Here is a 22,803-nt window from a genome sequence, read left to right as displayed (position 1 = left end):
AAATAAAATTAGAAAGTCAAGATTTCTTAACGGATGGTGCTAACTGCTTAATGGAGAAATTGTGATATATGGATTTTTCCAACTAAAAATGGAAGTTTCAATGGCTTCCCCATTTGGTTGCTTGGAAAAGACACCGGAAAACCGAAGTTTTGGGGAAAATTAAATTTACCATCTGTTTGGATGGTGCAAAAGATTAAATAATCTAAAAACAGGTTTCCGAACTCGGCTTCCTAGGAAAACTATTTCTTTTCCTTTTTAAAGTGAACAGTCGCGATGTAGAAAAAGCCAAAGGCACATGCACATGTAGGCAAAGTGCACATACATGCAGCATGAACCCCGCACCTCAATGCTGGGCCCGTTGTGAATTGGCTATGGGGTTCTATAGAGAGTTATCTGCGATCGGCATCACACGTAAGCAACATTTGCTTAATTGCCCATGTACATCTATTAGCATCATTTAGACCTAATTTGTTATGTCAACTTGAATTATGAAGAAAAATATTGGAGGATGTGACCCAAAAAAAAAGCTTTCCACATCATGTGTAAGCAAGCTTTGCCTAAATTCCCATTGACATCTAGCAGCAGCATCTAGACCTACTTTCTTATGCCAATTTGAACTATGAAGAAAAATTTTGGAGGATATGGCCCACAAAAAAAAAAGAGTGAAACTAAAGGAGAAGGTTTGAAATTCAGTTATGGCCGGTACCCAAAAAAAATTGTGGGGCCCAAGTCGAACTGAATGATTAAGAAAAACCATATTGTGATCATGTCTATTACCTTGGATCTATCAGCAGTACAATGATTAAATGGATATTGATGTATAAAAATGCTAGAGTCAAGCAAGTCTAAAATGTTTCGACCATGTCATGCCTCTAACACTCAATGGAAAGTTTTATTCCCAATGATATGAACTACAATTTTCTAAGTTTATAATAGTTTGCAATAAATAGGTTATAAGCACAAAAGACGAATTGGCAAACATGAGATCACTAACATGTATTGATGCTAAAAGCCTAAAACTAGGAAGGATAAAGATAAGAGACAAGGTACATTTGGAGAAGCATAGGAATTGCAGCATACAAGAGCAAAGATACAGATAAATAATAAAAAAATGTCATTCTACTAAAACAAAAAAAAGGAGGTGATGATAAGAGGAGGGCACAAATTTGTGTAGGAGGGCCAGAAAACAGGATTTAAAAATCTAACATAGAATAAGACAGAAGCTGCAAGAACTAATTCCTATGAGCTTGCAACAATAAAAATGTAGTCCCAGCTAAAAATAGCAGCGCAAAATAATAACTGCAGTCAATCCTAAATTGCTGAAAGCCTGAGACAAGACTTGATGGTTATGGTTATGTATCATCCGCAATCAACTTCTGAACATATTCACCGAACTAACTTCTCAAACTGCAATGAAGTAAGAAAACTGAAGTACGTGCATGTAATTGATGCCATTTCAACTTATCAACTAACAAGTAATATAAATATATGCAGATGTATATATAATTTTGTATGCATCAACTATACAAGGCCGCTACTTAACCCTTCTTCGTTTCTCCTCTTTCTCAAATTTCTTTCATACCGTGCCATCTTATGTAACAGACTTTTTCCATATCTATCAAATTCAATGGACCTTTCTTCATTGTTGTGCTCAATTGCAATATTTGTTTTTAAATAGTTACGGTTTGCTAAATATTATTTGCCATGTTGTCATATCCACAGGGCTGCAAACAGCTCAAAGCTGCATGTGAGGATGGCTCATTTGGGCTCCACTCAGAAAATGAGCCAAGCTCAAATAGATTTCAGAGCCCAGCTCATAAAAGAGCCAAGCACAAACAGGAATGGATTGCAAAAATAAAGGGAAGCTTGGCTTCACTTGATAACAACTCGAATTGGAAAATGTACAAGCTGCACTTAAACAACTTATCTTAAGCTTGGTTTGAGCTAAAGAACTTGAGCAGCCCTTCTATATGCCAAGGGGAGACCAAGCAGCCTGGTTCTCAGCTTGTTGATAACCCTACATGTCCACTCATCTCTCTCTCACACGCACACATTGTACTGTAGGAAATGAAAATATTGAAAAAAGAGAGTGATGGTAAAACAGGAAATAAAAGGAATGCAACTTGAGAGTAGACCTTGTGGAGCAATTATGTAAAATCCAGCGCACGAGATATCTATAAGCTACTTCTTGACTGAAAAGCATTACAGCCCTCATTAATCCAAATACTTTCAGACAATTAAATGGCCTAAAACCTAATTTTATTTACACAATACTTTCCCTACAGAAACTTACATTTAATTTCATTAGAGCGGATAATAGTCATAAGATAAATTTCCTTGAAAGCTAAATAATGACTGCCTATGAACCTACATGTCGACATATGTTTGTCTATATAGGGAAACATATGTATGCATGTACCCATGCATGTACATTTTATACATAGACATAAATGTGCACATATGTTTCTACATATCTTTAATGCATATGTATCTGCACAGATGCCTGCACGCCTACGTATGCATGTACGGCAATTCCTAAACTAAACTGGTAAAGATTGATCAGTTAGCCATGCAGGCCCTTCATCGGAATCTTGCATGCAATAACTAAAAATATCAAACCCAGCCCCTTTATTCCTACTTTATCCCCGTAAATAAGTGCGCTCTTGCATTGAGCTCCAGGCTCCGTCTTCTAACCATAAAAGATGGGGAAAAAAACATGGTACATCATTGAATACCCATCCAAGAAAGATACAGAAACAGAAAGTTACCTCGAATTCACCAAATGCCTGAAGTCTTTCAAGAATCTGCCCCATGGGAGCAGAAAAGGCCTATGAAACCAATAAGAACAAGATCAAAACCAGAAACGGAATCAATAAAAAGAACGAGACGGACTGTTTCCCGATACCACCTGCATCTATGTCGAAACAAAGAACGAACCAGTAAAATAAAAGAAACAGCTCCATGTAAAGCATAAAAGAAAGATCGCATTAACAAAAAACAGTGCACAGTACGCATTCAAACCAGAAGGCACAAGATTAAAACCAGAAAGGGAATCAACAAAACCTCTAAGAACCGAGCATTGCATCAACAGAGATTCTTTCCCAATACCACCTCCATCTAAGAAGAAATAAATCCAAGAGAAAACAAGAAAAGATCACATTAACAAAAGAAACAAAAAAGAAGCCCGCCCGTCGGGAACAGAGGACACCGATGAACCAACAAACACAAGATCGCAAACCAAAGAAACAATCAAAAAGAACCCTGCAAACCGACCGTTTCATCGAACCTCAAAGCGCCAAAGCCGTCGAAAGGTAACTGATGCAAAGAAGGAGCTGTTCTCTTTTCACGAATCCAAAATCACCTCCACCCAAGCGAAAACAAAATCATGCCTCCGAATCAAGAAATACGACATCAAGAACTAAAAGCGAAATCGAGAAAACACCCCGCGAACCGACCATTGCACCGAAAGCGACCAAGAACCAAAAAAAAAAGACCCAAAAAAGAGCACAAACACCGCGAGAGAAGGTAAGGAAGAAGAAGAACGAAAAGAGGGAACCAAGAAGAAAGAACCTCCGATCCGCATTTCACCTTCTTTCCCATGACGCAGACACCGATCTTGATCTTCTTCGGCGCCGCTCCTCTATTCGCCACCATTTTCGCTCCGCAAGAAATCAGAGGAGGAGCTTCTAGGCAGCAGCTGCGAACACCGATGACCCGGTCTTTATATAGAGAGGGGAAGATCCGTATCTCGAGCCGATCCCCCCTGTGGTCACCGTCGCCGCCACGAAAATAAAAAAAAAAATAAAATAAAGCAACAAAGAGGGGTGGGGGGAGACAAAAAGGTAAGAAGAGAAATATTTTTAGAGGAGGAACGAAGGCGAATGCCGGTATACTTCCATTTTATCTCGTTCAGGCATTTAATGTTTGTTTTTTATTTTCCGTTCTTTCTAGTTTCAATGGACGGTCAGAAGAAGGCGGTGGATTGGTATTATTATATTACTAATATACTGTGGTGGAGACTTGGAGTTCTATTTTTATTTTTTTCTTAATACTGTCGTATTATTTGGTTAAATTAAAAGTTATTGAGGCATGGGTGTTGCGAGGAAAAGGGAGTGCGATGGCGGAGTTTTCGCTGTAGTTGGAGCCGATGGGGTAATCTTCCTTGGCTTTTTGAGGGTGTGGTCAGTGGGAAGGGCGGAGGAAGTGATGAGTAATATAAATAATGGAGGGTTTGGCTTCACCGGATTCGGGAATCCATCGGTAGGTACGAACTTTTTGACCCGACCGGGTGGGCCACCGGGAATGTCTTCTGGGTCCCGCATTACTTTCGTTACCTCCGCAGGGAAGCCTGATGAAAGAGATTTGCGGTGCGCCAAAAAGAAGTGGGACCGTAAATAGGGAGAGTAATGAATATTGTGATTTTTTTTGGCAATAGTATTATATTTAATTGAAAAATATTGTGATTTCTTGAGATATATTGGAAATTTGGATTAATAGGTCTGATTAAGTAACATATTTAAAGAGTAATGAACATGGCACTCTGCATAGAGTTCTTGTAATGATTTCTTATATAGTTGTTTTTTTTAAGAATGAGGGTGGGAACAAACCAAAGTCACCAGCTCCCTCCCTAATAATTTACCAACTCAACGGATTAGCATCCTTATATAAACTTTAGAAAAAAAATATAGCTAGAAGTAAATAATTGAAAATGAAGATATTCTTTGCTTTGATAGTTGATTGAGTAGCATCTGAATTTCAAATATGATGGCATGAGAAAAATGTAAAAGTCAAGCTTAAGTAGTATGTGTTGCATAAGCTAAACCTAGTAATAATTTGTGAACATGATTCAAGAATTGCAATCCAAACAAAAAAAAAATGAACCAAAAGAAGAAAAAAAAAGTTAGATTTAATAAAAATTGATGGTGAAAGTCATAATACGTACTTAACCAGCTGCAACTTCTAGAATTGATAAGTTAGCAAACACATGCAAATTATAGCCTGAGTTGGTCAGAATATTAAGTTATGAAATGGCATGCACTTCCAGGCACTACAAAATTTTCACAATTAAAATTAGAAGGATTTCCAAAAAAATCGTTGTCAAGCAATATAGAAATTTAATTTTCCATACAAGTACATAATAGAAATAAATTCATCATTTGATGGGGGGGGGGGGGGGGGGGGGGGGGGGGGATTTCAAGCAATGATGCCAGGCAAGGGAGATTATCAACACTACTCGACCACCTTCACCGGAGTGGGCTAGGGATATTTGGGGTTCTCATCTTGCTATTACAGTGTCCCGAGTTACCTTTATTTCTTGGGAGCCCCCACTCTCTGATCATCTCAAGGTGAATTTTGACAGTAGTGCCTTGACTAGAGGAGATAGAGGAGGTACTGGATTTGTGATTCGGGATCACGACTCTAAATTGATTGTGGCAGATAGCAGGCACACCGGGGACATGACTGCAATTGGAGCAGAGCTCAGAGCAACGTGGGAGGAAGTCACCTATGCGAAGAGTGTATCATCCTGGAGGAGGACTCAATTATGGTGACTGAGTGGATTCGTGATGTCGGATGACAGGGCGATGGTCACCCCCTACTCAGGGATATCTAGAACTTGGTGGCTGGCTGCAGATCGTTCTAGGTGGCCTATGTGTATTGGAAGACGAACTCGGCAGCAAACTGGATCTCCTCTTTTGCTGTTTACCACTTGGAAGAGGTTTTATAGACATGAACTGACTTCGCTCTCCCATCTTTATGTATTCTTATTTCTTTAGACTCTATTGGTAGAACTCACGCCAATTTAACGTGAGTTACTGTAGTACAAAAGAAGAATAAGAAGGAGGAGAAGAAGATAACGTTCCTTGATTATTATTAGGCCCATCACCCTGAAGAATAGTTGTCCTTGGACCCAAAGAAAAGAATACAGTAACTCACACTTTCCTAATGTTTAATCATATGGTTTGTTAAATGAAAACTTAAATGGTCAAAATCACGGTCATAATCTAGATTGAAGAAATGAATCCTTAAATAATAATTTACCAGGATCTTCGTATAAATAATAATTATATTAGGAATATCCCATGCCATATTCTTCTAAGTTCAACGAAAAAAATAAATAATTTGTTGAGGGGGTCAAGCCTCAGAGTCGTGGGACTCTTGCTTGCGTCGTACTCTCGGGGCATCGGATTGATGCCAGACGCAAAGCACTTTCGTATGGGAAACGCTTTCCCGGTGCGTGAGGTGTCCGACAGCCAAAGTTGAATCATAATTCAGTTTGGATTCTGATCCCCTGAGACTTTTTTAAATATTTTTTTCGTTTTCCATGGAGAAGGATGGTGGAGACAAATCATGGACCTATCTTTCTTTTTATTTCCACTCGTAATCAATGTCCCATGTTTTTCTAATGAGAAGTCTAAGCATGGACCAAGCCACGTATGCTAAATTTTCGTGCGGCCTGCTAGATAGTCATAGGGCCCGGATTGGTTGGATGGACCCCACCCAACTTGTGGCTGCAGTGGTTAGATGACCAAACAAATCCAAAAGATCGGTCCGCCTTAAAATTGTCATTGATTCGATCAGATCTCTTAACGTCGAGAGCTCCTACTGTACGTCGAGAGATGAACGGCAAGCTCAGGCACCGTTTTACTAATTTAGATTCTGGTTTAGAGGCGGTCAATCATAATCCGGCACATCGCATATTTTCATCACTAGTTTTTAACCAAACTGGATGACCATATGTGTCAATGATGCTACGTTGAATTTCTGCCGTGGCATAGACATCACAGTAGGATAAGACTAACTTGTGTTGTGCTGTGACGATTTAAATCCAACTTGCATTTTTTATTGGTGAACAATTTAATATTTGATGAATTTTGCATGATCACAATAATAAAAGAAGTCAATATAAAAGGATCAAAAAGCAATGCGGCTATGAATGCTTGGCAGCCACCATTCAACTTGTGGACCAATTCCACGGCAAAGCAACATGATGACGAAAGAAAAAAAGAGAGAGTGCCTGATATACACGCATATATATTGTGTGCTGCTTCTTAGTTGAATTGGTCCACGGCTCAGCAGTCAATCCGATTCCTGGAAACAGTCACTTCCAAAACCATGTGACGCGGCCAGCTGCACTGGACCTCAAGAACCAAAAGAAGTAGCAAAACTCCGAACCAGAAGGAGATCGTTTAGTTGTGGATTGGGTTCACGTGGACATGAGTGGAGAAGGATCGCTGGAATGAGCTCCTACCGCGGGTCGAGAGATGAACGGCAAGCTCAGGCACCGTTTTACTAATTTAGATTTTGATTTAGATGCATACTAGTTTAGATTCTGATTTAGAGACAGTCAATCATAATCCGGCATACAGTATGTTTTCCATCATTAGTTTTCAACCAAACTCGGTGACTATTTGTGTAAATCAATGATTCCTCTTATGCTACGTTGAATTGCTGCCGTGTCATAGACATTACAGTAGGATAAGGCTAACCTGTGTTGTGACAATTTAAATCCAGCCACCATTTTTTATTGGTGGACAATATAATACTTGATGAATTTTGCTTTACAATGATAAAAAAAAAAGCGAACATAAAAGAATCAAAAAGCAATACCGCCTTGAATGCTTGGCTATCAAAAAGCAATACTCATGTATGATGATGGAAAAAAAAGAAAAAGAGCATGATGTATACATATATTTTGCGCGTTGCTTTTTTGGTTGAATTGGTCTACCAGCTCAGCAGTCATGCGATTCCCTGGTAGCAGTCACTTCCAAAACCATGTGGCCCGGCCAGCTGGACTGGACCTCAAGAACCAAGAAAAGTAGCAAAACTCCAAACCAAAAGGAGATCGTTTGGTTGTGGACTGGGTTCACGTGGACATGAGTGGAGAAGGATCGCTGCAATCCGAAAGCAAAGTGAGCGGAAGGGAGAAGGATAAGACGAAGAGTAAACGGCTGTCCCGTGGATTACTTTTTTTTTCAATTAATACAACAATTAATTATAATCAAAATGAAGGTGTTGTTACATGGCCCAGGCAAGTTACCAAGGTGGTTCCATTCTAATGCGAACGTAGTGATTTATGAGAAATGCGATTTTTTTTTAGTACAATGGAAACTCAAACATGACTTATGTGGGTATAGCCCATGACATCAGAAAAGAGTGCAGGAAAGAAGCAACATTCGTGGTTGTTCCAAATAAAACTTCTAAAATAATGGACTGCAAAGGACGTCACCCAGTCTACAGTACTATTCGCCTCTTTGTAGATATGTGTAGTCCAGTAAAGAATCCATATCTTGTATTATTCCGTTTGAGAGGATTGGTATGTAAACTGGAGCAAGTTTGGTAACTGGATTGGGTGATGTTGTATTTGCTTTTAAAAAAGGCATGACAATGATGGAGCAAGGGGCAGCGAGATACGCTTATCTGACTGCCTTTTTCCAAAAATTTCACGCGTCCAAAGGCATGAGTCTCGTGTCAATTGTTGTCACCTACTCTCTTTTCGGCACGCGGAGACATCGTTGGGGTGTGCAGGAGCCCACTGAAAGCAAATATTATCACCATATAGTGCTGTTAGTGGCGCTGATCGCAGGAGTGGATAAGATCTAGGGCCATATCCATTGATGGTAGGTCAAACAAAAGATCGGGTTTTAGGTTTTCCACGTTTGCAGGGAATTATCTGGAAGTGGAAGTAATTGAATGCATGGATCATAGAAGGATGCATTTGAAAATTGAAATAGCAAGTGGATGCGTGCGGAGTGCAACCGTGTTGCATCGTGAAATGGGCACCACCTGCTTGCATGAACGACAGTTTGTAAAATGAAAATTTTATGGATCACATAGTTTGTAGAGAACTAGGGTTCCAAGGAGCAGTAATGGTTTAGTAGCGTGAATTAAATGTTACTAATTTAATTATATCAGCGTGCGTTTGAAAAATTTAGAAAACCATAAAATTATCAATTATAACTTTGATTTTAAAGAAGAGGTGTGTAACCATCTTGGCAAGCCCAATTCGTATTACTAATCAAGATTTTGTAACGTGGAATATTTAGTTGTATTATAAAATTGTAAGTTAATGTTCGTAGCAGTGGATTTTGGAAATTTGGAATCAGATAATTATAGTGCGATTAGGTCGCTATCCACAAATCTCAAAACCAATCAATAAATCAAATTTAGATTTTTCTCTCCCTATTGTAAAAGCTTTCTATATTTGGACATTCTACATCCAACAACTCAACACCTCCTAAAATGTCTACATTTTTCTTAAAAAAAATCAACCATTTCAAATCATGACTATTATAAAATTATTTTTTTAATCTAAAACCTTTAAGGTGTTTGGACCCTTGTGAGCACCATAGAACTTTTACAATAATTAATTGTAAGCAAACATGTAGATTATTGATGCCTAAATCCTGCCTAACCATATTCTAATAGTCTGAGTTTTAGAGGGCACCAATCAATTTGCTCGATAGATGATGGTAAAAGAGGGAGCATCGATCTGCTGTGTTGAGTTGTGGATCTATATGCAAAGAAAAAAGAAAGAGCCATTAAGGTGGCTCCAGCTAAGGTTTCTTTGATGCTTAAGTCAAGCAGAGCTTTGGAATAACAATGAGAAATAGCAAGAGAAGATATAATAAAAAGAATTAGAGTAGAGTAATCTACCTGGACCATTAGGCCTTGATTACCTGTCCTAAAATGCTCGGCCTGGAGTTCTCGGTCTCAACCTTTGCAACTCGGTTATTGGAAGCTCGGCCATCGAGAGCTAGACTATAGGAGACCCGGCTTTGAGTGCTTGGCCTGGAAGTTTGGCTTGGAGTGCTCATCCTGAAGCTCGGTTTGGGTCAAGCTTTGGGAGCTAGGCTATCAGCAACTCGGCTATCGAGAGCCAAGCTATAGGAGACTCAGCTTTGAGTGCTTGGCTTGGAAGCTCGATTTGTAGTGCTCATCCTACAAGCTCGGTCTGGAGTGCTTGACTTAGGAGCTCATCTAGAGTGCTCGTTTTAGGGGGCTTGGCCTGGAGTGCTCGATGTGGCAGCTCGACTTGGAGTGCTCAATTTGGGGGCTTGGTCTGGAGTGCTCGACTTAAGAGCTCATCTTAAAGTGCTTAACCTAGGAGCTTGGTCTAAAGATCTTGGTCTAGAGTGCAAAGCTTAGAGTGCTCGACATGGGAGTTCAACTTGGAGTACTCGATCTGGGAGCTCGGCCTTCTGGTGGACAATTGTGCATCTGAATGCACCACGCTCGTGTCTCGGATGGTACAAAAGGATGGCCTCTATGGACTCGCATCCCGATCTCCAAGGATGCGAGTTCCATACGCACGACACTTATGTCTTGGGGGGCATGGAAGGGTGGCCTTCAAAGTCTCGTGTCCTGGTCTCTAAGGATGCACGTTTTGTCTGAAGAAAAAACAGTGTGCAAGGATAGTCGTGGAAGAAGAGTCGGGCATAAAAGTAGCTACGAGAGCCTCTCCCTCTTTGGGAGGCTCTGGCCGTTCCTTCCCTTTATTCTTTGGGCTCTTTGGTCGTGTTTATATAGAAAAGGGAACGTGGATCCATTACAATTTAGAGGCATAAATCAAAGGATTACCATAACTTCTTTTCTTATCTAGATTCAGCCAGAAATTCAAATATGCCGTAACCTCCTTCTTCATTTAGATCTCTACCAAGAGTCTAATTTTTTTTTCGAATTCAAATCTTTTCAAAATGTTCACCACATGTCGACTGTGATGGACGGATTAGATTCTAGCCGCATCAGGTATTATGAGAGCCCAGGGCTGTTGAAGACGAGCAGGATTTGACAATGATTATGGATTATAATACAGACATCTGGAGGATCTAGTCTAACAGCTAATTGGCAATCCAGTCGACTTTATTGTATGAACCATCATAAAGCTGCGCTACATGGAGGCTCATCTTCCACCCATTAGCAGCCCAATTCATGGGTTTAGATTTGGCATGAGCCCAATGCATGGTTACTAATCGTCTTAAAAATTCCTAGTAAATAGATGAACAGTGTCTTTTCCAACATAGTACTCTATTTATGCTGTATAGAAAAGTGATCTAATTATCAGATGTTCTCCGTGGCTCCACGTAAAACTTCTCTCTCGATCACCAAAGGCTAAAGTCGCGGTCAGCCATTTAGCAGTGGAAGTATCCAATGAAGTATCACTTCAAAGAGCGGGGAAAAAGCATACCTGAACCTTCTCACACATTGTACAAAATATATAGCGTGCATTTTAGATATGGGGCAAAGTATTATTTACATGCTAATATACTTGCCAAATCAAAGGTAGGCACAAATGGTGTACCGATGGATGAGCACCCTGAAGGAGGGCTAACTTAATTGCCTTGCCAGACTATTCCGTAAACAGGCTGTTGTGATCATTAAAATTATATAAGTTATACAAAAAGATGCACATATCCTCAGCTCTCAATCTCCCCTGTCAACCCTGGACATTTGTACCTATCACATTTCAAGTTATTTGTTCCCATTCTTGTGCTGAGATATCACTCTCATGGTTATTTACTTCTGGCCTCTGGCAGATTAAAGGTACAACAAGCGTGCCACAGGACCTCAACTCTTACAAATACAGATTGATAGCTTCACTTATACCAAGGAATTGAAGGTCTAACCAATGGAATCAATCAAAAATAACATCACAGGACATGCGGTTGACACCAAACACTGCATAAGTAGCTTGTAACACAGTCATTGCACAAGAAAGCATTATTCCTCTGCTCACAAATATAGTTTTCTGATATACTATACCCAAGTGTTACAAGAGCCACATGGATAAACCAAATGCATCTCAAATATTTTCATCGCTTCGAGGGGTAAAACAATTCTAAAGTTGCAATTTCTATAGGCCTAGAATGGCTATAAATTTGACCAATTCTGATGAATGACATAAAAAGCAGCACACAGTTGGCTACAATGCCAAATTATCTCATCATATACTCCATGCCAACTAAGCTGCAGGACTTACCGGAATCCCTTGATAAACTGCTCAGGCCTTCGAATATCCAGTATACAAAGAAACGTCAAGATGAAGACAACTCAAACATGATCAGAGTACCGCTGAAGCAAAGTAAATCCATGCAGAGAAATAAAACATTAAACTACAACTAAGAAGTCTGTTTTCCTTTTCTGCAACCACTTGCCTATAAATATTGCATGCAACCCATCTATAGTTCCTTCAAAATATAAGCAGAATCCCTACATGATAGTATTAAATCAGCATCTTTGGAACAACCGAGTGAGATCGGACAGAAGCTCTCAAAATGAAGTCTACTCCTAGAACATCAGACATTAACTTAAGTGCTTGTTCCCCATTCAGCATTCACAGGGACATGATCTCCATGAGGTCCTCCTCCATGATTGTTGTACATGGCTGAACCACCAGAGCGACCTCCCCTACCCCTTGAGTTGTAGTTTCTTGGATGGTATCCAGAGTCGTAATACTGACTCCGCCCATTTTGGTAACTGCCACCCCCACCTCGGCCACGACCACCACGACCATTTGGATAGCCCCTCCTGCCCCCACCTCCACCACCACCACCACGACTTCCACCTCTCTGGTTCTGGTAACCCCTCCGAGGAATGTATTGTTGATCCTTCGGTTCTGGATCTCTCTGGTTCAGTTCCTTCTCATCTGCCTCAAGCTTCTGCTGCTCCTGTTGGACCGAGGCAATGTCGCTTGACGGGTTTAGCACATCTGCCTCATCCTGAGAAGCAAAAGGTGAAATAAATTTGTAAAGATAAAGTTTGACAGAAGGCAAAATGTATTCTAATGCTTCTAGTAGGTACCACCTTTGGAGGTTCATCAGCAGGGGAAGACTGATGCTCAGGGTGGACTTCAGTTGGTTGAAAATCATCTTGCTCATCCTCCTGTCACAACAAATTTCAGATCCCAAACAATTTTTCATAACCACCGAATAACATCTTAATATGTAACAAATGTAGATTAGGAGACCTGCATCCTGCTGCTGGATAGTTTGTCCAATCACTAACAATCATAGCGTGCAACATTAGCTGATTAGTGAAAAGGCATCAATGAGATATTCAACGCAAAACAACATGAGATTTCTTGAAAGCCTAGAACAAACTAAAATCTTTAGGTGATTTTTCTGGTTCAATGATAGACGACAGACAGCAGCAAAACTCGATCTGATCAAAGCCAAAAAAAATACACCAACATTCCACCACATATATTGAAGTTCAGAATGTAGATTTATTTGTATAAAACACAACAGTATATACAAGTGTCTAAAACATTTTGGAGCTGTTAGATGCGCGATAAGTAATCCGGTGATTTTTTGGCACAATAACAACACTATATACAAGTGATCTATAGCATTTCGGGGCTGTTTGGATGCTCAGATAACTAATCCAGTGAATAAACTCTCGTGCCCAGGATAAGTAATCCGGTGGATGAACCTCAATTTAGAACCTTCGTGGCGGAACAGAAAGTTTCATTGGAGAGAGTAAACTCTCTCATATGCAAAGAGCCAAGGAACCTGAAAAAATAGGGATGCTGAATTTGTTTAAAAAAATAACTAACCTTTTCCTAATCCTAATTTTAAGGGATTACCTATTCGGTGGCTCTCATGATGAGAACTCACTCGCTTCTCTTGCCTCAGCCCATAGCTCTTTAATCCGAAGCGTAATGTATGTAAATATCCTACCGGTGCCTTGGATAGGCCTTAGAGCCTATCCAGATAACTGAACAAACTGATCGGTGGATAAACCCATTGTGAACAAACTGATCGGTGGATAAACTCATAGGCCATTGCAACCTATCCCGAGAGAAGGGGCAGCGGCCAGGAAAGGAGAAACTAACGCACCCCCCTTAATCCCCGATCACAGTAACCCAAAGAAATAGGAATTATGGATCCCTTTCAAAAGTTGATTCGTGGTAATATGAGTTTTCTTAAGATTGTGCATTCTCTAACTGGCCCAACAAATACAACTCTTGCTCTCCCCACTGCTTATCTTCCTCCCCCCGCTGCTTATCTTCCTCCCACGGTTGCCCATATTGGGTTAATTCGATTAATAACACATGCAAGCAGCCAGATAAGCCTAAAAAAACAGCATAATTATGCCCTACTTTGGCATGAAACGGAAAACTGGATCGGTAAACACTAAAACTCTTGATTCGAAGAGTCAAACATAGAGAATGCAACTTGTTAGCTTTACATAATCAAATTAATCATAAAAGGTGTTTAAACATCGCCTGTTAGCTTCACATAGAAAATACAACTTGTTAGATAAAAGACCAACGATGGAATTCTTTTAGTTGGCGAAAAGAGAGGTCATCAAAAAAACTATGAAAGTGATATGGCATCATCTAGTGAAATGATCAACAACTTCCAAGAAGCTATTAGAAAAGTGAGCCTAGGTTATGAACATAGCTTGGACTTTCGACAAAATCCAATAAAACAATTTCTTGACTTTCAGATCTGGATTTTCCAAAAGTCTAAGATTGAAGCACCTTGGTGACACAGATTCACCATCAAACTCAACCGGAAGATCCTTGTAAGGTACATCTCTCATGAATGGAAAAGAAATTTTCAATGGGTTAGATACTACTGCAAAACCAACACCAAATTCAATCTACAATTTTAAAAGAAGACATACCATATGGCAGTCAAGACTCCCGTGCATTAAGCTTGGTCTTATAGGCTGTATAAGGGTGCCTCTAGATATTCACCATTCTTCTCTCATGGCAATTTCATTCCAAAAGTGACATTGGATGCATTGATTAAAAAGTAAAAGCCTAGAACAAATTAGAAGTGGGTTATACTGAATGAATATTTCTAATATTTGTCCTTCTCCCTCAATGGAAATGATGAACTTGTTTGGTTCACGGGAAGAGGAGAAAAAGTGTCGTCAATAAAAAAAATAAAAAAAACCTCATATTTGATTGGAGGTTTCAAAGAAGAGAAATAAAAAAGTAGCTTTTCCATTGGAATAAATTTTCTACATTTCATGAAAAAGAAAAACTCATGTAAAACATGAAAAGGCCACTTTCCCCTGGACTGAAGATTATGGTAAATTTTTTTACCAAAAATACCCTTAATCCATCATGATCTTCTTAATAGCTATTTTTAATAGTTAATCTTTTACTATTAAAAATATACTGTTAAAAATTACCACAATATAAAAAAGTTGTGTTAATTTTAATATAAAACTATATTAATAACTATTAAAATTACCAATAATATAAACAAGTTATCTAACTATTAAAAATTGTTGGAACTCTAAAACTCAACTCAATAAATATTTTTAATACTTACTTGAAAATATTGTAAAATATTTAAAATAGCAATTAAAGAGTATGCATGTGATATTTTAAAGGTATTTTACACAACTTTATTAAGGGCATAATAGATATTTTACACAACTTTTTCAGAAAAATAAATGCTCAAACAAACATAAGTCACTCTAGAAAGTGTGATTCATATGTCACTTTTCTACGTCCAACCAAACATGCAAAAACCACTTTCTCAGGTATCATATAACCAGGCATCATCTTCCGAGGAAAAGCATTCTAACAAGGTAAAGTTCTTCTCGCGAACCAAACGAATCCGATATATGTTAGATTACAAATGCATCTCAATGAATCTAGTGGTTCATCAACAAAGGCACATAGCATCTACAAAAATTGGGTAATGAAAAATCTACCCCAAAAGAAAAAATAATCAAGTACAACAATGGTAAGAGCCAAGCTAATACTAAGTTTGATCATCAACAGAATTTCCATTAGCACTTTTGCAGAGCTTAATATATATATATATATATATATATATATATATATATATATATATATATATATATTATTAAAGTAGAAGAAAACACGCTGCCATAAGAAGTATAAAGTGCAGACATAGTTGAAATCTTGCACAAAAAACATCATATGAATTAATACCAATATGTTCGATAATGATAGAACGATACTGGTTACAACTTTTGAGAGAAATGTTCTAACAATAGAAACTAGTAACATAAATTCAGCACTGATTACAAAACCACAGACCTTGTCAGAACCCTAAGATAGTTAAACGGCACAAACAGAACACTCATTGGATATTTGTAGACCATAACCATGATAAACAGAACCTTAAGATAGCTAAACAGCACAAGCAGAATGCTCATTAGATATTTGTAGGCCATAAACTAACTTGGTATCCATTACGCACTAGTATGGCATGGACATTTGTAATAAATGAATGCACAATGTAAAAGAAGAAAAGGAAAAACCTTGGTTGGCCTCCTAACAAGAAATTGATTCGAGAATCCAGTAATCAAAATTATGAACAAGTTGAACCAGAAATATAATGCAGCTGAACAAAACTAGTTGTCTCACAAAAAATGAAGCTTCTACATCTCTTTGAATCAGAGCTATGTGCAAGACAGAAGGACATGGGTTACAAATATTCTAACTTTTGAATCCACGTCTGATACTTGTTTCTGGAATTTCAATCTAAGTTTGGTGCCAATCAGAATCAGTTCAATCCCAGCCAATTCTATTTCTATAGAGTTTGGGGTCAGGTATGCATCAAAAAATTCATGAAGAATTCTAGATCTGGGTCATGGTCTAGGTCTAGTAAAAACATATCCAACTTGAACTAGCAAATATACGTGGTGGTCCGTATTTATATTATACGATAGTAAAAATCCATGAAGAATTCCTAGGCTCCATTCTGGAGATGGCAATAGGTTAGGTGTGGGTCAGGTCTGCCATAACCTGTACCTGCCCCACAATTGGGAACCGCATACCTATACCCATTTTGTACCTACCTCAGGACGAGGCAGGGCAGGTAAAGCTGTAAAAATCATTTTTTTCGTATACAAGTCAAAAAAACAAAAACAATATATAAAAGTAAATCTCATACTTCATATAATATTAAACAAAATAAGAGTTGAAGACATAGAAGACAACAAACCAAATATTCAATAATAATAGAAATAACAAACAAAAATACTGTTATTTAGAAAGTCAAATATCCCTTAAACTAAGACAAGTATTCAATTTAAAAAAATGAATAACTAATCATGTATATTGTAGCCTTTCACATCATTAATCTTTCTTATGATTGATCACAATACTTTCTTCTCCATTATCATCATAATTATTATAATCATCAAGGTGATATATAATTGAGTTGGCTTTGGGGCGGGCATTACCATTATCTACACCCACGTCGAATGCGCTACAGGTTTTAGGATGAAGACTCATCCTCGCCGTCAACTTTAAAAGGATCAAGTAAAACCAGCTCCATTAGTGTCGAGTCGGGTTGGGTACCTGATGGGGCGGAATAAATTGCCACTTCTACTCCATTCTAGGTTTAGTAAAGGTATACCTAACCTGGACTAGAAGATACACCTGGTGGTTGGTATATATATTATCTACAATGTTATATTATCAATTACATATTTAGGCTCCTATACCATAAGTTATTTTCTTATAAAGGTATATTAGAAGACCGTAATTTCACCTCCCACAAATGCTCATTACCACTTCATATATCACCTTGCTACATCACTGCTGTCCAACCTCCAACAATCACTACACATATTTCTTCCTGTCCCTATTCCTTCTAATTGTTCACATGTGGGTCATTTTGGTACACGGATCCGAAACATATCTGATTGCTGACCCAGAGACCTGACAAGTCTTACAAATTCATACCTACCCAAACCCAACCTAGTTGGTGGATGGTAGGGTAGGGGCCAAAATTTAGAGCAAAATCCCATAAAAATTGCTGGTCCAACTTGGGTAGCACCTACCCCCAACCTGAACCAATAGCACCCCTAGCCATGTCCTAAGGGGTCTACTTGAGGTACATAGTATGCACAACAAAATGTAAACAATGTAAATTTTCTTAATCATGCATTCATGTAAGTTATGTTGAATTGCAATTATATGAACTTCAAACATGACTCATTGAATCTTACGCTAATTTTTTTTTTAGCCTAAATTTTAGTTGAAGCACAGTCAAAATATGGTTTTTTGGGGTGGAATCTGTCATTGAAAGCTATATACAAGGCAAAGACAATCTACATGCACTTGACTATTACATTATTCACTAGTGAATATAACAACTAAAGTAATGCTTGCCTTGCAACAAAATTTGTATAGGAAATTTTGTTCCTATGCTATTGCAGTTTGTTAGAACCTTTTAAGGATAACTACCATGTAGTCATAATTTGGCTAAGGTATGATCTGAACAAGGTTAAACTTTGAGAAGACATAATTTGAATTTATAGTCTGAAATGGATGTTCTCTCTACAATGCACCTCTGCATGCTTTTTGAGAGTGAGTGAACCTATTGATTTGCACGGTTTTCTAATTTAAGAGTTTATTGGTTTTTGAAATAATTCAACCCAACAAATCTCACTTGTTATTATCAGCTAGTTCAAATCTATTGATTGTGACCTTTTGTGTTCGGTCAAAATTCAACTATAATGCCCTCATATATCATTTAGTAAACATATTAGTATATTTGAAAAGGATACAAGCCAAGAAGCAGAAATATACGATGTATTTAGCAATCGTCACAAAAAGGAAACATATTGGGAACTAGTTTGAACTTGACGCTACTGTTCATAAGAATTGAAACTAAAAAAAGAAAGAAAGAAAAGTTCCTCAAGAACAATTAGGATCTCTTTACATATATTCATGATACAGCCAATGATGAACTTGAAGAAGGCATGCAAATGACCCGGTGTTAGAAGGCAGCACAACTTTGTCATCAATCTATACTCAAAAGAAAAAAGAACCTACTTTTCATGAACAAACTCGCTAACCTATTGAGAAACATAAACATACAATATTGAGAGAAATGTCAAAACTTCCTATATTCACTTCATAGTCATGGCTCAAAAAGAGAATCATTCATCATATGTCAGAAAAATCACAAGAACCATTACATAGAACAACCAAGGATATAAGGGCCCTTCAATGCCATTTATGCTAGCATGTGCCGTCGCATATTAACAAGTATCAAAGATCATCCAGGCGACACACACTACAACAGGCTGACAAATAATGGCACAAATTTAAACTGAGTTCCCATCTTAAACAAATGCCCAACAATCTTGTTTGGAAATCTTTCCAATCAAATTGTTTTTGGCCTTTTAAAAAAAAAGGATTATAAGGTTTGAACTACAAACTGGATAAACACATCTCATCATATAATATTCTCAATGTATCGAGCATGTCTACAAAACCTATCACCAGTTGTTAATTTGCATAAATCGTTATAAATGACCCTGTGATTTCTCTATTTTGACTTTTGAGATTACATGCGCCTTTAGTGAATAAACATAAAAGTGTTGGGTTAGTTTGCATGAGAAATTACATGAAATTGTAGTTTACATGATGTACACCAATCAGCACATGCATGCACACATATGCATGCATACATATATGAATCAGAAGTCCTATAATTTTGCCATTTTGCGATTTCAAAATAAGAGAACACTATGTTTGTATTTAAAGCATCTTTTGTAAAGCAGATCCAGCTGATATGCATCTAGCAATGTGCATGAGCACAACAGCACAAATCTTTTTCACAAATTTGCTGGGACCATTATACGGTATGCTTAACCCTTAAGGAAATAATAACAAAAAGCCTCCTATCTCCTTCCTTGTCCTATGTTTATATTTAAATCATCTTTTGCAAAGCAGTTCCAACTGATATGTATCTAGCAATGTGCATAAGAACAGCAGCACAAATGTCTATACAAACTTGCTGGGACCATCATTCACAATACTTTAGCCCTTAAAGAGAATAATAGCAGAAAGCCTCCTATCTCCTCCATTTTCATTTAAACTTCAAAACACCTTCAAGTTCATGAACCCACTATAATATCATATCTTACTCAACTGATCAATCTAGAATCGATATAACCAACATCGAACTATGTTATGAAAAATGGATATCACCTTCAATTTAATTGCAAATTAATTGTAGCCCAACTAAAGTATTCAAAATCTTTAACATGTTCACAGGCACATTCCGTTTTTTTTTTTTTTGATCGAGTTGCACAAATTAGCAGCATTGCAAGATGCCCTTAACTATACGCGAATTTACAAATTCCTCTAAAATTAGAAGAAATGAACACAAAATTGTATAAAATATTAACAGTTGTCATTGGTTCTATTTCCAATAAGGAGAGAAGTACAAGAAGGGCCTCATCATTTTTATTAGTCCTCATTTTTGATAGCTATGTATGAGCCTGAAAACAAGCCCCATTTGTGGATCAAACTTGGCAGCACTACGTTCAATCTCCTCAGGCAGATTAGCTGGATAGACGGAAATATTCCAATACATGGTACACCTTGCAGTTCCCTAATATTTTTCAATGAATAAAATAGAGAGGAAAAAAATGCAAGGAAAGGGAAAGGCCTGACGTAAAAACTGATGGTAGACATTAGTAACAGATAGAAACCAATAAATAACAGGAAACATAATGGCAAACACACACACACACACACACACACACACACACACACACTCAAAGCAACGAACTTTGGCATAATATTATGCTGTAAAAAATTCACCTTCTGCTGATAATGTGCTGGGGAACCTTCGATTTGGGCAGCAGGGGATGCCACGGTGGTGGCCTCAGAAATCTGCACTTGGCAAGTCGTGCTGTATTTTCCGACAGCCGCAGCCACATCCACCGGAGCTTTCATCTCCGGTGTTGCGGTGAAGTAGTCTGATGCCATAATCTTGTTCAGCTTTTCCTTCAATCCAGCATCTGCAAACCAACCCAAGAGTCAAAAACCAAGAACACCGATAAAAACTCAATCAACCAATCAATAAGTCATCGAGAAGCCGAGGTGGCAGATAGATACAGGTTACCGAGGCCCCTGGATGGATGGGCTGATTGGACTTCTGGAACCAGAGCCTGGCACGCTGGACGCATTCCTGGAGCGCGTTCTTGTGGGAGACCCCGGAGTAGGCCGGCCTCGATATCACGAGCGAGCCAAGCGCCGAGATCGTGTCGAGGTCCCGCTCCCCGAGCAAATCGGTGGCATCGTCGGTCACATAGTCGTACGTCAAGCAGCAGTCGCGCTCGTGCGTCCGCGTGAGCATCATGGCGGTGAACTCGTTCTGCGGCCTGACATCGAAGAGGCAGCCGAAGTAAAGCAAGGAGAGGAGGTCCTCGATTGCCTTGTCGTCGGGCTCGGCGGCGACGGGGGCGGAAGGGGAGGGTTGTTGGGGCGGCGGGGAGGGGCGGCGGGAGAACTCGTCCTGGAGGGCGGCGGCGAGGGGGGAGCGGAGCTTCTCAAGCTCATCGATTAGGGCGGTGACGGCGGGCTTGGAGCGGAGCAGCTCCTCCTGCTCCTTGTTTAGGGATTTTCCCTGGGCGAGGCTCTCCTCCGTTTGGAGGATGCGATTGTTCTTCTTTCGCAGAGCCCTGAGCCGCTTGCTTATCAGGCCCAGTACCGGCCCCTCCGCCTCCGCCGCCGCCGCCGCCGCCGCCGCCGCCGCCGCCGCCGATTCCCCCGAGACCGCCATAAGAACGCGCCCTCTCACTCTCTGTCTCTCTCTTCCCTTCTCTTCTCCCCTCTCGGATGGGATGGCCGCTGGGAGAAGAGAGAAAAGGGTTTTAAAGAGACCCGGAGGAAAGAGGGGAGAGTGATTGAGACGCTGAGGTAGGGGTTTTGATGGGAGAGAATTCCGAGTGGGGGTGGCCGGGTCGGGATTGGGACTTGGAAAATGGGGGGCTACTAAAGGCTACGGCTTTGAGAATCGTGCATGATGTACTGCAGGTGGAACGACCCGAAACGGCGTAAAGCTTGGAGACCGTACGATGGCGCTCGAAAGGTCACGCGGCTTTGATGAGACGGTGATGGAGCTTTGGGCCTTTTGAGCTTGTTTTGGTTGGCTATCTAAAATGGATGGGTTTCTTCGTCGTTAAGAATTTCTAATTTGGAACGGATTCCGCTAATAAATTACTGAGTTGTTTGAGAGGTTGAATAATTTGTTTAATCAATTGAAAACAGTGTCTTATGGGTGTGCATAAGGCATGGGTTTAATTTGCCGGCTAGATCTGTGTAGCTATTTTATTTCGATTGTGTGCTTGCTACTTGGGAACTCATAACCCCTTCAACCGTCCTATTCCATGCTTGCAGCAGCTAGGCAAACAAATTTTATTGGCTAAATGGCTTCACTAATCTTTTACAGGAAATCTTACATTGCAGCATTGTTAGTGTTGCTTGCTTCAAAAAGACCGGATGGTTGGTGTTCAATATAATGCATAAAATAGGAGTTTGATAATGAAAAACATGTGGCATAAGATGGTTTTTTTTTTTTTTTGGTAGGCCCCTCTTCTACCAGGAAATGTCCGATATGGGTAGAAAAACTCATACCTTCCCCACTAGCACGGGTGAACCCGCGTGTGAGTACGTCACCCCAGCACCACCTTAGTACCGGCGGATCAGATAGCGATTTCACTGGATAAACCAGACGGGGAGCATCCAATCCCCATATTTAATCGACGCCCGCGCGTTTCGAACCTGGGTCACTCCGGTAAAATCAAAGCCCCGTTCTCACCGTGCTACCATCTCGGTGGTTATAAGATGGTTTGCTAGGAACAAACGGTTGAAGTTTTTAACTTTTTAAAAAATAATAATTTTTAAAAAATAAATATACCCATTTTTTTTCTAAATTTTAGATAGTTTAATGACCTTAAAAAGTTGGTGCTGGTTTTTGCGATGTTTCTGAAACATTGCATCTTCAAAAATGCCGCATCATATCGGTCACTGAACAAAGTCTATACATAGGCTCTGGGTCT

At 39.3% G+C, this 22,803-nt stretch overlaps 2 protein-coding genes across 6 annotated transcripts in view; both read right to left on the bottom strand.

Moving 5' to 3' along the window:
• LOC103720100 (inositol hexakisphosphate and diphosphoinositol-pentakisphosphate kinase VIP2-like) overlaps window positions 1-4,187 on the bottom strand; it is a 56,870-nt gene extending 52,683 nt beyond the window's left edge. Inside the window, exons 1-2 of one of the 4 annotated variants that reach the window (XM_008809649.6) lie at window positions 3,571-4,187; window positions 2,769-2,828 (exon numbers count right to left, since the gene is read on the bottom strand). In XM_008809649.6, coding sequence (XP_008807871.3) covers window positions 2,769-2,828; window positions 3,571-3,654 — 144 coding nt within the window. In that variant the 5' untranslated portion in view covers window positions 3,655-4,187. Of the gene's footprint in view, window positions 1-2,768; window positions 2,915-3,063; window positions 3,118-3,570 lie in introns of those variants that run through there. The other 3 variants (XM_008809651.6, XM_088720926.2, XM_088720927.1) reach the window with 3 other exon arrangements.
• A 7,883-nt stretch (window positions 4,188-12,070) lies between these two features.
• LOC103720099 (uncharacterized) lies at window positions 12,071-21,706 on the bottom strand. Of its 2 annotated transcripts, none has more exons than XM_008809644.6 (4): window positions 20,858-21,706; window positions 20,561-20,760; window positions 12,802-12,879; window positions 12,071-12,716 (listed from the first exon to the last, which is right to left on the bottom strand). In XM_008809644.6, exons 1-4 carry the CDS (start codon window positions 21,522-21,524, stop codon window positions 12,306-12,308), a joined length of 1,356 nt encoding a protein of 451 aa, XP_008807866.4. In that variant the 5' UTR covers window positions 21,525-21,706; the 3' UTR covers window positions 12,071-12,305. The 2 variants fall into 2 exon arrangements, with proteins under 2 accessions (XP_008807866.4, XP_008807865.4); XM_008809643.6 differs by having other exon boundaries at window positions 12,799-12,879; window positions 20,858-21,667.
• Window positions 21,707-22,803: the final 1,097 nt, after the last annotated feature.

The sequence above is a fragment of the Phoenix dactylifera genome, chromosome 1 (assembly GCF_051530095.1).
Source record: "Phoenix dactylifera cultivar Ajwa chromosome 1, Ajwa_hap1_PhDact_Kaust_v1.1, whole genome shotgun sequence".
NCBI lineage: Eukaryota > Viridiplantae > Streptophyta > Magnoliopsida > Arecales > Arecaceae > Phoenix > Phoenix dactylifera.
Note: the sequence above shows the minus strand (reverse complement) of the source record. Positions and strands in the feature narration are given on the sequence as shown.

Excerpts from the sequence above, each read along its gene's own strand:
- LOC103720099 (XM_008809643.6), bottom strand. The coding sequence starts at position 21,524 with ATGGCGGTCTCGGGGGAATCGGCGGCGGCGGCGGCGGCGGCGGCGGCG. Across the intron at positions 20,761-20,857 it reads TCCAGGGGCCTCGGTAACCT|ATGCTGGATTGAAGGAAAAG; the intron begins GTATCTATCTGC and ends GTTGGTTTGCAG. Across the intron at positions 12,717-12,798 it reads CTGATGAACCTCCAAAGGTG|GATGAGGCAGATGTGCTAAA; the intron begins GTACCTACTAGA and ends TTTGCTTCTCAG.